General features: G+C 35.9%; 1 protein-coding gene across 1 annotated transcript; it reads left to right on the forward strand.

The window, feature by feature from the left end:
• The first annotated feature begins 1,187 nt into the window (after nt 1-1,187).
• LOC125836949 (E3 ubiquitin-protein ligase BRE1-like 2) lies at nt 1,188-12,566 on the forward strand. The gene is made up of 19 exons (XM_049516093.1): nt 1,188-1,462; nt 5,422-5,583; nt 5,686-5,773; nt 5,898-6,128; nt 6,283-6,450; nt 6,867-7,060; nt 7,137-7,220; nt 7,333-7,452; nt 7,532-7,718; nt 7,797-7,957; nt 8,316-8,387; nt 8,472-8,548; nt 9,031-9,225; nt 10,678-10,750; nt 10,824-10,910; nt 11,024-11,161; nt 11,244-11,446; nt 11,570-11,732; nt 12,377-12,566. Exons 1-19 carry the CDS (start codon nt 1,346-1,348, stop codon nt 12,506-12,508), a joined length of 2,652 nt encoding a protein of 883 aa, XP_049372050.1. The 5' UTR covers nt 1,188-1,345; the 3' UTR covers nt 12,509-12,566.

Consider the following 12,566-nt stretch of genomic DNA (forward strand, 5'->3'; position numbering starts at 1 on the left):
TTGTATTAGAACATACCTCGATACTGAATTGATCTACACATGTCTATCATCGATTGAATACAAATATATAATCAACTCAACATCAAGGTGTATTTCAATACAAAAAATAATGAGTTAAATAAATAGATAGATAGAATAATGGATAGTTAAGATAAAAAAATTGCGAAAAAAATAATGCTTAATTAACATTTAACCATAATTAATAATCTGATTATGTTGATTTTTTTCTTAAAAATGTGTGGCCAAGATTTATTTCTCAATTAATGGTAAGAACCTAGAAGAAGTTAGTCCATGTTGTAAGTTTTCACGTGACTTTTCTATTTTTCGTTTAGAATATTCAATGTTTTTCAGGGGTCAACTAAAAATTAATTTAGATTTACATTCAAAAGTATATTTTTTATAAACAACAACTTTTAAAACGAGATTTCTGATTAAGCAAAAATAAGTTATCATAAAGTAATAAGTATTCTTTCATTCTCAATCATAGATTTTTTGAATTTGAGCCTTAAACGTGAAATTAGTTTTAGAAAAAAGTAACTCCTTAAAATAAACTTTTCAGCATCAATTCAATAAATCGACCCCCAAAATAAATATCAAACTCGAAATTTTCTAAAAAAACGAGTTATGTTATTTTAAATTTACACAAATCAAGTAATGAATTTAAAGAACTTTTGACTTTTGATAATTCTATCCCTAGAGGTAACTTTCAACAATCTCTTTCAACATTATTTAAAGTAAGTATTAAATATTGTTAATTTTTTATATCCTTGCTCAATATTAGAAATGATAAAAAAAAATCTAATTAAAGATATAGGAAATTTGAGGGGATATAAATGGTAATCTAATTAAAAAAAACATCATGATTAAATACTATTAAATAATTTTCTTAATATGTCAATATCTTAAACTACATTTAAAAAAATATTAATGGAAAATTTTTTCAAAACAAAATAGCTTTCAGATCCTACTTGTGAAATATTCCAAATTAGGAAAAAAAATTAAAAATTTAGGCCCAATAACTCAATATTTTTTCAAAAAAAGCCCAAAATAAAATCTTTTATGGCCCAAAAAATCCCCAAAATATTACTAAAGTTTTCTTGAACTTTTTAGCTTTCTCTCTCATCGACACACACAGACAACACAGTTTCTCCATTTTCAGTGTACTTCTCTTCTTCAAACCCCCCACCCCACTTCTCCCCTTTCTGGGTTTTGTTCTCTTAATTGAGTTTTACCATTTTCTTGGTTTTTTTTCTCGAATTTTTTGACTTTGATTTCAAGAATTTAGAGAATTTTGAAGTTTTTTTTTTTGGAATTGTGTTGATGAAATTCGTATCAAAGATATAAAATGGAGAACTCTGCTGCTGCATCTGATGAGCCTCAGAAGAAGCGTCCTCATCTCAACTCTGTGTTTTCCTCACCCACCATGGCTCGCCATTCGAAAACTTTTTCAGATAACAAAGATGTAAGATTAGTTTCTTTAATGCCTCTCAATTTGCCCCAATTTTTTTATGTGTGATTGAAGTTATTTTTTGTACTTGTGTGTTTTTAGGGTTCCATAGTTGAAAGAAGAAATGACCCTTTTTATGTACTGTTCTATCTATTTTAGCATATAAGGAATAATTTTTATTTGTTTTTTTATTTAGTTTGTTGATTTTTAGCTTTAATTTTGATGTAAAGGGCTTGTTGATCTAACTGGCTTTCAGTTTTATGGCTGAATTGGAGTGTGGTGAATTATGCTAAGAAAAGGGAAGTTTGTGTTTTTTTTTGTCATAAAACCTAAAATTAGGGGTTTATGAGCTATAAAGGTGTGATCTTGAGGAAAGATTGTTCAAGGTGATGCTTTTGTTGTTGTTGTTTTATGGATGATCAGTTGGGTACTGTTTGCTGTAGAGGGTAAGTGATGATGAAAAGCACATGTCAAAGTCGTAACTTAAATAGAGTTGGAAGGTGTGATCTTTTCCCATCTCCGTTAGCCTTGGTGGGTAGAGTTGCCTAGTACATGTCTTGGTGACATGATGCATGTATTCACTGGAATAGCGCAAGCTGGTCATTACTGGAAGAGAGAGAGAGAAAAACTTTTCTTTTGAAAGTTTGGGGTAAGGGAAGGGGAAATGAGGAGGGGATTACAAGTTGGGGAATCGAAACCCTCACTGACAAGATGGTAGTTCAAGTAGACAACTAACTGAGCTACTAAGAGGGTGTTTAGATTGACTTCTTGAAAATAGCTTATAAGCTAAAAGTCATAAGTTGAGAATAACTATCTTTTGGCTTTTAGCTTATTTTTATACCTTTTTGGCCGAAAAGTAAGTGCTTAAAAAACTTTTTATCTTTTTCAAACACCAGAAGAAGTAGAAAAAGAGCTTAAAAGTCAATAACACTTTAAATAAGTCAATCAAAACACCCTCTAAGATTCCCCGAGAGAGAAAAACCCATCCCTGATACACCTTTTTTTTTTCTTTTAAAAGAAATCCTTTTTGAGCGGTTGTGGTTGTGCTTTCCAATATGCCTTTAAATGTTTAGGCATGTTATTAATATCAGATGGTATGGTCATACTATTTATTCCCCTCACCATTTATATAAATCTATTGCTAATACTCTAGCACCACGAAGTGAATTTCTGTTAAAAGATTTATGAAATGTATCACTTTATTTTATGGTAAGAAGTTCCGATGAATTAGATACAACTGAAGTCTTAGGTTAATCCGTTAATGTGGTGGGGTGAATACGGAGTAATAGCTAATAAAGGATCTTTTTTTTTTTTTTGGAACTGGTAACTTACTAATAAAGGATCTTACATGCTGTTTAATTTTACATACTTCTTTTTTGTAAGATGCGAATATTTTTTATCTTATGCGGATTCACTTTTAGACTATTTCATGCCATCATTAACTAGTTGCTTAATACGACAATAGGTTCAAATTGCCAAAAGAGAATTTGCATTGTTCTACCTACTTTTTTTTTTTAATAATTTGTTTATTTATTGAAGTAAATAGATTCTTTGATGGTGTCAAGCAGATGCAAAAGGTACAAAGTGATTGAGTTTGCCTTTTCTACTGTCTTAAAGAAAGAGCATGTAAAGAACTTCAAGTAAAGATGGGTGTTGTTGATGGAAGTTGATCTTCTTATGTTGCTTCTTCCTCTTGTGGCATGTTCTTCCTTGTCCTTTTTTCTCTCAAACTTACTGTCCTCAAGTTTCTTGTCTCAAAATGTGAATCACCATTAGATATGTTTGACAATTACCAGTCTGGTCTGAAACACAGTGTGCAGTTTCTGAAACTGATTTAGCGGTGCCAGAATCCGGTATGGATCCCACACCCACAATCACCCCATGTTGTGTCGATAGGGGTGCGACACCGTAAGTGAAGAGTCCGAGCAACTTAGCTATAAGTCTAGTGTGAAACATCTATAATAAAATTTCTAAGGCGCTTTCTAGTAGACTAAAAAAATGTTGGACAAGGCTATGGCTACCTCTTCGAATGCATTTGTGGAAGGAATGGGAGTGGCAAACAAAGTGGTCGACTTTGGAAGTGTTAAAGAAATGGACCTTGAGCCTAACTCAACCTCAAAAGTTAGCTCAAGAGGTGAGGACATCTCAAGCTATATTAAAGAGACCACCCATTCCTTAAAAGATTGATGTGGGACTTTTCACACCCTTCTCCATGCTCAAGGCTGAATATCTGAAGCGTGTGCAATTTAATATGGGGCCAAGCATCGAAAAATGAGAAGTGGGATGGGTCATGCTCTTATACCATATTAAAGAAATGGACCTTGGGCGAAACTTACCTCAAAAGATAGCTCAAGAGGTGAGGATTTCTCAAACCATATTAAAGAGACCACCCATCCCTAAAAGTTTGACGTGGGAGTCTTCACAGGAAGGAAGGGGGGAGAGCTGAAATTCTTGTGCAAATTGGACATTGAGAAGGCCGTTGATTATGTAAATAGGGAGTATAATATTGAAGATTAGATTTAAGAATAGGTGGTGGAAGTGGATTAAGTTCTGGATATCAATGGTCAGATTCTCACTCCTAATGAATGGCAGCTCGTGTGAATTTTTATGTAGCTGGGGATGATTGGCACAAGGGTTACTGTTATTTCCCATGCTACCTGTTCTTTTGTGTTAACATATGTAGGTAACTAAGTACGACGTCCATGTTAATAAATAGTTTTTTTGATTGGCATAGTTATCTATAAGGTCGGTAGAGGAGGAAAGTGGACAACTGTCCACATAGGAGAAAGGATTGTAGTTTTTTTGGTTGTAACGAGTTTGAGGGTGAGCATACTTTAGATATGAAATTTTCCTCCCAAAGTTTATGTTGAATTTTAACTCGGGAAATCTGTGGATGGGTTGGTTTTGATTTTTTTTAATAACCGTTGTGTCCGGGTCAATTTGCGTACACCTCGATAATTCCACTTAATACCCGCTATCTCCCACTAGCAATAGGTATTAGGTAACTCTATCCACCAAGGCTAGAACAGATGGGAAGAAATCTCCTAGTGTTTTGTCTCTGTTGAGATTTGAACCTAAGACGTCATGGTGCTCAACCCACTTCACTGACCACTAGGCCACACCTTTGGGTGCGGGTTGATTTTGATTTGAAGATCTACCTTTTAAGGAAAATTTAGCTCACAATGTCCTTTAATTATTTAAATGCCTTTTATATTTCCTTGTTTTTTAGTTAATTTTTTGATGGGGCATAACTCAATTCCTTGCAAGCACAAAACTTACTAAATCTCTTAACGAGTGTGACAGTAAAATAACTAGTCTTGGTTAGCTTTTGAATGATCTTCCTAGAAAAGTCAAACAATGATTCACCTGCCAATTTTTTTTTATTTAAATATAAAATTAGCAAGGACTTCAATGTTGGAATCTTGCGCGGATTCAGTTTCCTCCAGATGGATCTGTTGCCAAAATATGACAGTGCATATATATGTCCGTTTGTGTAACGCAGAGAAGAACCATTCTCACTTTTGCATTTACCAATTACGACTACTGGTTAACATATGTTCGTTTTGAGTCGTGGATCTCAATATAAGAAAGGTAAGTAGCAAATCTTCAAGAGTAAAATCTCACTGTTGTAGATAAGTAATCAGTATTGGTGCGGCGCGCTCAAGCTGGTCTGACACCACCATTAAGAAAAAGAAAAAAGTAATCTGTGTCGGTGGTTGAATTTGCTTTTGCTAAATCATAGCTTGTTCTTTATTATCTTTTTTAGCCTGATTTACAATTTTTCTTCTCTGCTTCTGCTTAAGAAAATAAATAACTCTTGATGCACAGAGTACATGATATTTAATTTGGAAATAATGTTATTGAGAGTTTCTATTGTCTTTGTATATGTGGATGGACTGTAGGTATAGAATGGGTTCCAAAAATGTAACAACTTATTAAAATTGGATGATAGTTTGAGTTTCTCTTTTTGGCAGGTTGATGCTGCAGTTCTCCAGCATCAAAATCAGAAACTAGTACAGCAGTTAGATGCACAGAAGCATAAGTTGCACGATCTTGAAGCCAACATAAAAGAATTAAGGGACAAACAAGCTTCTTATGATGACTTCTTGGTTACATTAAATCGGATCTGGAATCAGGTAAACTTCTTTGCTTATCCTAATAGTTTGGTGTCTGAATGGTCAAAATAGCCTAACTTGTGATTTGCGCTGTTTTGATGGTCTTTTAATAACTCCGTGTAGCTAGATGATGATCTGATTATCCTTGGGGCACGCAGTATGGCGGACCAAATTTCTCTGCAAAGCTTGGATCATCAAGATTATTCTGGAGGTTGGCTGTTAGAAGCATAAGTGAATTTGGGTTTTTGTATTATCCTGAAAGTTCAATGTAGAAAAAATTAGCTCTTTTACATTGTAGTGAGAATAAATCGTTGATTATTTCTAAAAACATTTAGGTTCGATTCCATCATGTCCTGCGGAGGAGATATTCCTGTGTAGGGTGTTGAAAACCAATGCCATTCCAGGCAATGCCAATGATGTATCCATTGTGAATATCAGAGAAGCTCTTGATCTGCGTCACTCTTCTACTCTTGAGTTGATGAAATCATTGGAAAATGCCATTGATGCTCAGCGAATTAAAACCGAAAATTTTGCTCATCTTTTGGAAGGAAAGACATCTGCAGAAGGTTGGGAACCTGGAAAGACCTTGATATTGTCCTACTTTTCTCCCTCCCTCTTTATTCTCGAATTACATTGCAAGTGTTAGTTGCCTTTGGAATTCACTTTGTTACTGTGCTTGTATCAGGTTTAATCTGATTATTTTATCATTGAGATTTTCAGATGCTGTCATTATTCTCAGTAAGATTGATGATATGATGAAAGAAGAGGCTAATTATCTCCATCAAGTGATTGATGTTCTTCATTTGAAACACAAAGAATATGCCGATGCAATTGAAGCTTGTAATCAAAGGCAGTCAGCAGATCAATCTGAGTTAAAACGTCTTGAAGGTATTTGCAACATTTATTTCCATGAACACAGTATGAGATCTCTCAAGTACAAACCGTGTTCTGTGTTTGAGATCAACATCAATATTAAATTCTGGGGGATACATATGTGGCTGTCCGAGTTGGTTTGTAATGTCTAGCGTTAACTATTGTGTATGACGGGATGGATGTGCATATCTTTTTTCATCTCTTACATGTACCTTGTTTAAGATATTTAGTACAGTCAGTATTGGGAATTAGAGTTCAACTTTGATATCAAATTGATTTGTGTTTGATAAATGGATGTTCAAATTGGAGATGTAGTGTTTATCTTAAGGCATGGCATATGATGACATGGATGTGCCCTATCTGTATTGACTAACGTCTTTTGAGAAACTGCCTCTGTCCCTTGAATATGTGTTAATTGGTAATGGTAAAAGGTGAGCTGGAGGAAAGCATGACAGAACTTGAAGACAGCAGAAGGAAACTAGTTACTTTGAAAATGCAGAAAGATGTGGCATGTGGGGGGCAGGAAACAGTTTCAAGTGCAGTTAATGGGAGTATGTCACCTGAGAAGCATACAGACCGAACAAAAGGTGTGCGGGAACTGAAGGAGTCTATAGAAGAGGCAAAGGTACTGTTACTGTTACTCACCCTGGTGTTTTGCCTGCGTGATGATGACCGTTTAGAAATGATGGTTTTGATTGCAGATACTGAAAGAGGACCGCCTCTCTGAGCTTCAAGATGCCCAGGAAGACAATCTACATTTGTCAAAGCAGTTGCAAGATCTTCAGGTTTTCAATAAGTGTTTCCTGTATTCAGTAAAATTTAAAACTTTCTTTGAAATTATATGGTCAAGTGTTTCCATATGTCGTGAGGCTAAATTTTGATTTTCTGCCCGTATAGAATGAACTAAAGGACGATAGATATGTGTATTCATCTCGTGCTTATACCTTATGCAATGATCAACTTCACCATTGGAGTTCTGAGGCAGAACGATACAAAGCTCTGGCAGACTCTCTGCAGGTTAAGCTACATACTTTTCATGTATCATTGTGGTTCGATTGTATTCTAGCATGTTGTCTTTGCTTAAAATTAAATTCAGGCTGACAGGTCTTTCATCGGACGAAGAGAGAAAGAACTGGTTCTAAAAGCAGAGGCTGTGGACGCAGCAAAGAAAGCAGTTGATAACTCCGAGTCAAGGATTGAGGAATTGGAGCATCACATGCACCGATTCATAATTGAAAAGAATGAGCTGGAAATCAAAATGGAAGAAGCTATTCAAGATTCAGGTTGGTGTATTTTCAAGTCAGATTTTTAGTTGGTAAAATTTATGTAATAATCTGCTTAGAGAAGGTTGACTTTTGCAGGAAGGAAAGACATTAAAGAGGAGTTTCAGATAATGGGCTCTGCTTTATCAAAAGAAATAGGAATGATGGAAGCTCAGCTGAATCGTTGGAAGGAGACAGCTCAAGAAGCTGTTTCTTTACGGGAAGAAAGACGGTCACTGGAAACTTCTTTAGGAAGAAAGGTTTAGTCTTGGTGCCGTAATATAATTTATATCTGATTATTTCTTTGTTAATAAATAGGAATTCATTTTCTTAACTAGGAAGAATGGGGTTCGAGTGTTGTTTGGACACTGAAAACTAATGGAGGATCTTTTTCCAACCACAAGAGTGAGCATTTTTTATTTTTTGGTGGTGGGTAGGTATTAGTAAAGTGTCCCTAGTGAAAGGTCAATACTATTAACCCCACTTCTCTGTGGTTTTCCTTGTCCCCTCCCCGAGAACCCCAAAAAAGGGAAACTGAAATAATAGAGAACATCAAGGCAGATTTATTTCAAGTGATTCCGTTTCTAATTCAGAAATATGTTACACTTATTGCTGTAGGTTATTGAGCACAAAGACTTGATCGGTAAATGTGCTCACCAGACTGGAGAGATCCGAACACTAAAGGAACTTGTAAGTTTTTCAGCAGACCTTTGCTTGTTTGTTACCAAGGTCTGTCCTTTTCAGTAAAAGTTATGTGCCCGAGTCTTCTTGCAGGCTGAGAAGATGCAGAGGGACAAACAGGAACGTGAAATCTTTTTGGAAATGCTTGGCCAGCAAATTTATGATAACAGGTATTTTAATTTATTGCACTTCTTAGGATTTAAACTTGTATAAATACTAGTATTGCAGGTTCTAATTATTTTTATTTTCATGTACATAAATTTCAAGTGCACTTGAAGTTTCGACTCATTAGTCTATGTATATATACATGTTAATATGTGTGTGTGTGTTGTGTTATATGTTCTAGTGTTCTTTTGGCTGTCAAATTTTACAAGAAATAAATATTCTGAATTATTGCGTGGGTAATGCAGCGACTTCATGGGAACATATGAGAACCAAACATATGGGATGTTGCCAAGATTGATTTCCATTTTGTCCACGTGCAGTGTTGTAGGAGGGTAGAGGGGCGGGCAGGTTATCCACCAAGTTTTTTTGAATAGCGTGCTGACTGGCTGTTGGGGATTTCTTGGTTATCAAAAAAACGAAGAGAGATTGTTTTCACTTGATTGATTGTCTCTTGTATTCATAATAAAACTTTTGACCTCTTTGCTAGAGATATATCGGAAATTAGAGAGTCAGAGAGAAGAGCTCACTCGCAAGCTGAAATTTTGAGAGCTGCTCTGAATGAACATGATCTGGAATTGAGAGTGAAATCTGCTAATGAAGCTGAGTCTGCTTGTCAGCAGAGGCTTTCTGCTGCTGAGGCAGAAATTGCAGAACTAAGGGCTGAACTGGATGCTTCTGACAGGTTTTTTTCTCTGATACTTGCTTCTAAACTTATGAATTATGATCATTTTCGTGTATTTTTTTGTTTTTCTGAAATGTCTAGAAATGTACTTATTTGAAATGAATCTTGTGCTCCCTTGCAGCACTAACAACAATTGGCCAGTCTATTCAGTGCCTTCTATTCTTTATTGATTCTGTAGTGGTTGTTTGTTGTTACGATATGTGCTTGCATTAAGTTGAATCCATCCTTCAAATGCGCTAGTAGAAGCACCCAAGGTTGTGACCTAGCGGTCAATGAAGTGGGTCTCATGTTCAAATCCCAGAGACAAGAAAACTAGGTGATCTCTTCCTATATGTCTAAGCTTTAATGGACAGAGTTACTAGTACTTGTGCTGGTGGGAGGTAGTAGGTACACTGTGAAATTAGTCAAGATGAGCTAGCTCTGACACCACATTTATTCAGAAATGCACTAGTCTAAAATATATTAGGAAAGTTGTCAAAAATTTCTAATGTAACTGCCGAGGCAGTATGTCATTTGGAGATCCTTGAATAGTTATATGGGCATACTATTGGAAGTAGTTGTGAGGACTCAGATATCTGAGTTTAGGTTTTTTTTTTTTTTTGGTTAACAGAGATCTGAGTTCTTTGCGAAACTCTTTTCTGATCAATATCTATATTAAGGAGCCTGGGAGGAGATAGGAAGAAGAGATTCTGGTGAAGATTGGTGGGAGTTAATCCCAGCTTGCATTTGGTGGACTCTGTGGAAAGAAAGAAATGCAAAATGTTTTGAGGATAAGAGAAACAACATCCGGAAGATTAGAATGAATTGCCTTAGCCTTTTGTATTTCTGGTGTAAACAAAATATGGGGTGTGTGTGTATGTGGGGGCCGGGGGGGGGTATAGAACTTTTTTGTTGATTTCATAGGAAATTTGTGATCACCCATAGGATAGTTTTGACATGCTCTAATGAGATTGTAAGTGACCTATGCTCATCATTTGTTTGATGATGAGCCTATTGTGAATACATAGTTACCTTTATCTAAAAAAAAGGAGCCTGAGATTCAATTAAACCATTTACGACCTGTCTGTGACATGGTCTTGAGTTCTTTATCAACTTAGGTGGAGAATTTTCGTTAGTTGTATGATATATGGTGGTTAGTACACACGATCTATATGGAAGGACAATCTTATTGATGTACTCCTCTTGAGAATGAAGAACAAGATATCTTCTGTTTGGTTTTTCTTAATGCCACCTCAAAAAGAGATTTAGTCATGTAGATCTTCTATTTTAGTGGAATTTATTGACTATTCCATATATCTGCTGCTGGCACACTTCCAAAATTGTTTGAACTGAATGTCGACATGTATCTATATGCTTTATCCAGTGTGCATCATCTACTTAAAATCTTATAATGATCTTCTATGTATTAGAGATACTTCTTTTTATCCTGTAATTGTAAAAGTCTTACTGCAGGGGTGTTTTAGAGCTAACAGAGGCGATAAAAATAAAAGAAGGGGAGGCTGAAACCTATATATCTGAGATTGAGGTACTCACCTGACTGCATTTGTTACAATTTAGTGCATCACTTCTGCCATTCATCTGATCCATTTACATTTTAGACGATTGGTCAAGCCTATGAAGATATGCAGACGCAGAATCAACATCTTCTCCAGCAGTTGGCGGAGAGGGATGATTATAACATAAAGGTCTCTATTATCACATTTCCTTTGATTGCAATGACTGTCCTGTTCCAGTGGCTATTAATAGGAAGTGATGCAGTTGACTTGTATTCATATTTACTTTTGGATTTTAAATGCAGTTAGTTTCTGAGAGCGTGAAGATAAAGCAGGAACAAAGCTTACTTCTCTCTCGGAAGCAGGTATCAACAGCACAACTTCAACAGTCTAAAACATCACTTGAATCTCTGAAAATGAGGATAACTCAAAGTGAAGACCAGGTAGCCTTCTGCCTCTTTTTGTCATGTAAAAGGTCTAATTTGGAATTGTTTGTTTTTCTCAGCAATGATCGTTATGTTGCAGATGAAAGTTCACATTACGGAAGCTTTAAGTTATACCCAAGAAGATAGACATCTTCCACTCCTCCTGGAAACTGCAAAGCGGGAATCGGGAGATGCGGAAAAGGAATTGAAGTGGCTGAGGTCTGCTGCTTTCTCTGCCGAGAAGGAATATGAACAGCTCCACAGAAAGCTGGATGAAATTCAGATGGAACAGGAAACTGAAAGGTGATATTCTTTTTAACCTTAGGTAGTTTTGTTGTCATGCACATTCAGCTGTGTGTTGGAATTTAGCCTGTGCATGCATTTCTCGTTGTAGAATGTTCCTGCTCATGAATTTTTGTCATCTAGGAGTGAGAAAAAGAAGCTTGATGAAGAGCTAGTGGAGTTGAGTAACACTGTTGATGAGTTAACTTCTGCAAGTGGGGAGGCTGCAGTACAAAGACTGCAGGATGAAATCAATGATTCCAAGGCTATTCTCAAATGTGGAGTGTGTCTTGATCGGCCAAAAGAGGTATATTCATGCATTCTTTTTTGCTTCCGAAGTGGGTAATCGTTTCTGGTTGAACACTTTGAAGAATTCAGGAATAAAAGATTCTTGCTTCCATTTAATTTCAAAAAAAAAAAAGATTCTTGCTTCCATGTTTATTTCGTGGGCAATTTGGACATAAAGAAACTATTGACTTTATTGAAAGAAAACATAGCAACATAATAGCCTTAAACAAAATTGTATTTTTTTGCTAGCTTTCAGTGCAACATGGCCTTTGTAAATGATGTATAGATTCCATGTTAGATATGATCATCGGGGATTTTCACACGGCATAATATTTTACGCACCGTCCTAGTGCTGTTTTACTAATTACAAAATATCATTACCTACCAAAAATATAGGTTCCCTTCTCTATTTAGAAATAAAGATTGAAAGCAAGAGCAGGGTGTCTCTCTGGGAGGGTTTATTTTTTGTGAATATTTGGTTTACAGATGCCCGCCTCTTGTTCCATCTAGACTCTAGGAGCAACCTTTTCTATTTATGAAGTTTAAGGCAATATGGGTTTTGTAAAGTTATAAGTGGCTTCTCTTGTAGGTATAGAGTTTGGTTAATTATTTATGAGCTACAAACGACCCCGACCCTGATTTTGTTGTTAAATTATTTGGCAGGTCGTAATCACAAAATGTTATCATCTGTTCTGCAATCCATGCATCCAGAGAAATTTAGAGATCCGTCATCGCAAGTGTCCTGCTTGTGGAACTGCTTTTGGGCAAAGCGACATTCGTTTTGTGAAAATCTGACCAAAACTCGGTCAGCTCGCAGCTCGCTAAACATGTACATTAGCGCGTTCTCTGAGGG

The sequence above is a fragment of the Solanum verrucosum genome, unplaced genomic scaffold, assembly GCF_900185275.1.
Source record: "Solanum verrucosum unplaced genomic scaffold, falcon-dt-bn FXZP01000284.1, whole genome shotgun sequence".
NCBI classification, from domain to species: domain Eukaryota; kingdom Viridiplantae; phylum Streptophyta; class Magnoliopsida; order Solanales; family Solanaceae; genus Solanum; species Solanum verrucosum.

Bases quoted from the DNA above. Each gene is read 5' to 3' on its own strand.
- LOC125836949 (XM_049516093.1), top strand. From the start codon at position 1,346: ATGGAGAACTCTGCTGCTGCATCTGATGAGCCTCAGAAGAAGCGTCCT. The intron at 1,463-5,421 runs GTAAGATTAGTT...TCTTTTTGGCAG, and splicing joins CTTTTTCAGATAACAAAGAT to GTTGATGCTGCAGTTCTCCA. The intron at 8,549-9,030 runs GTATTTTAATTT...CCTCTTTGCTAG, and splicing joins CAGCAAATTTATGATAACAG to AGATATATCGGAAATTAGAG.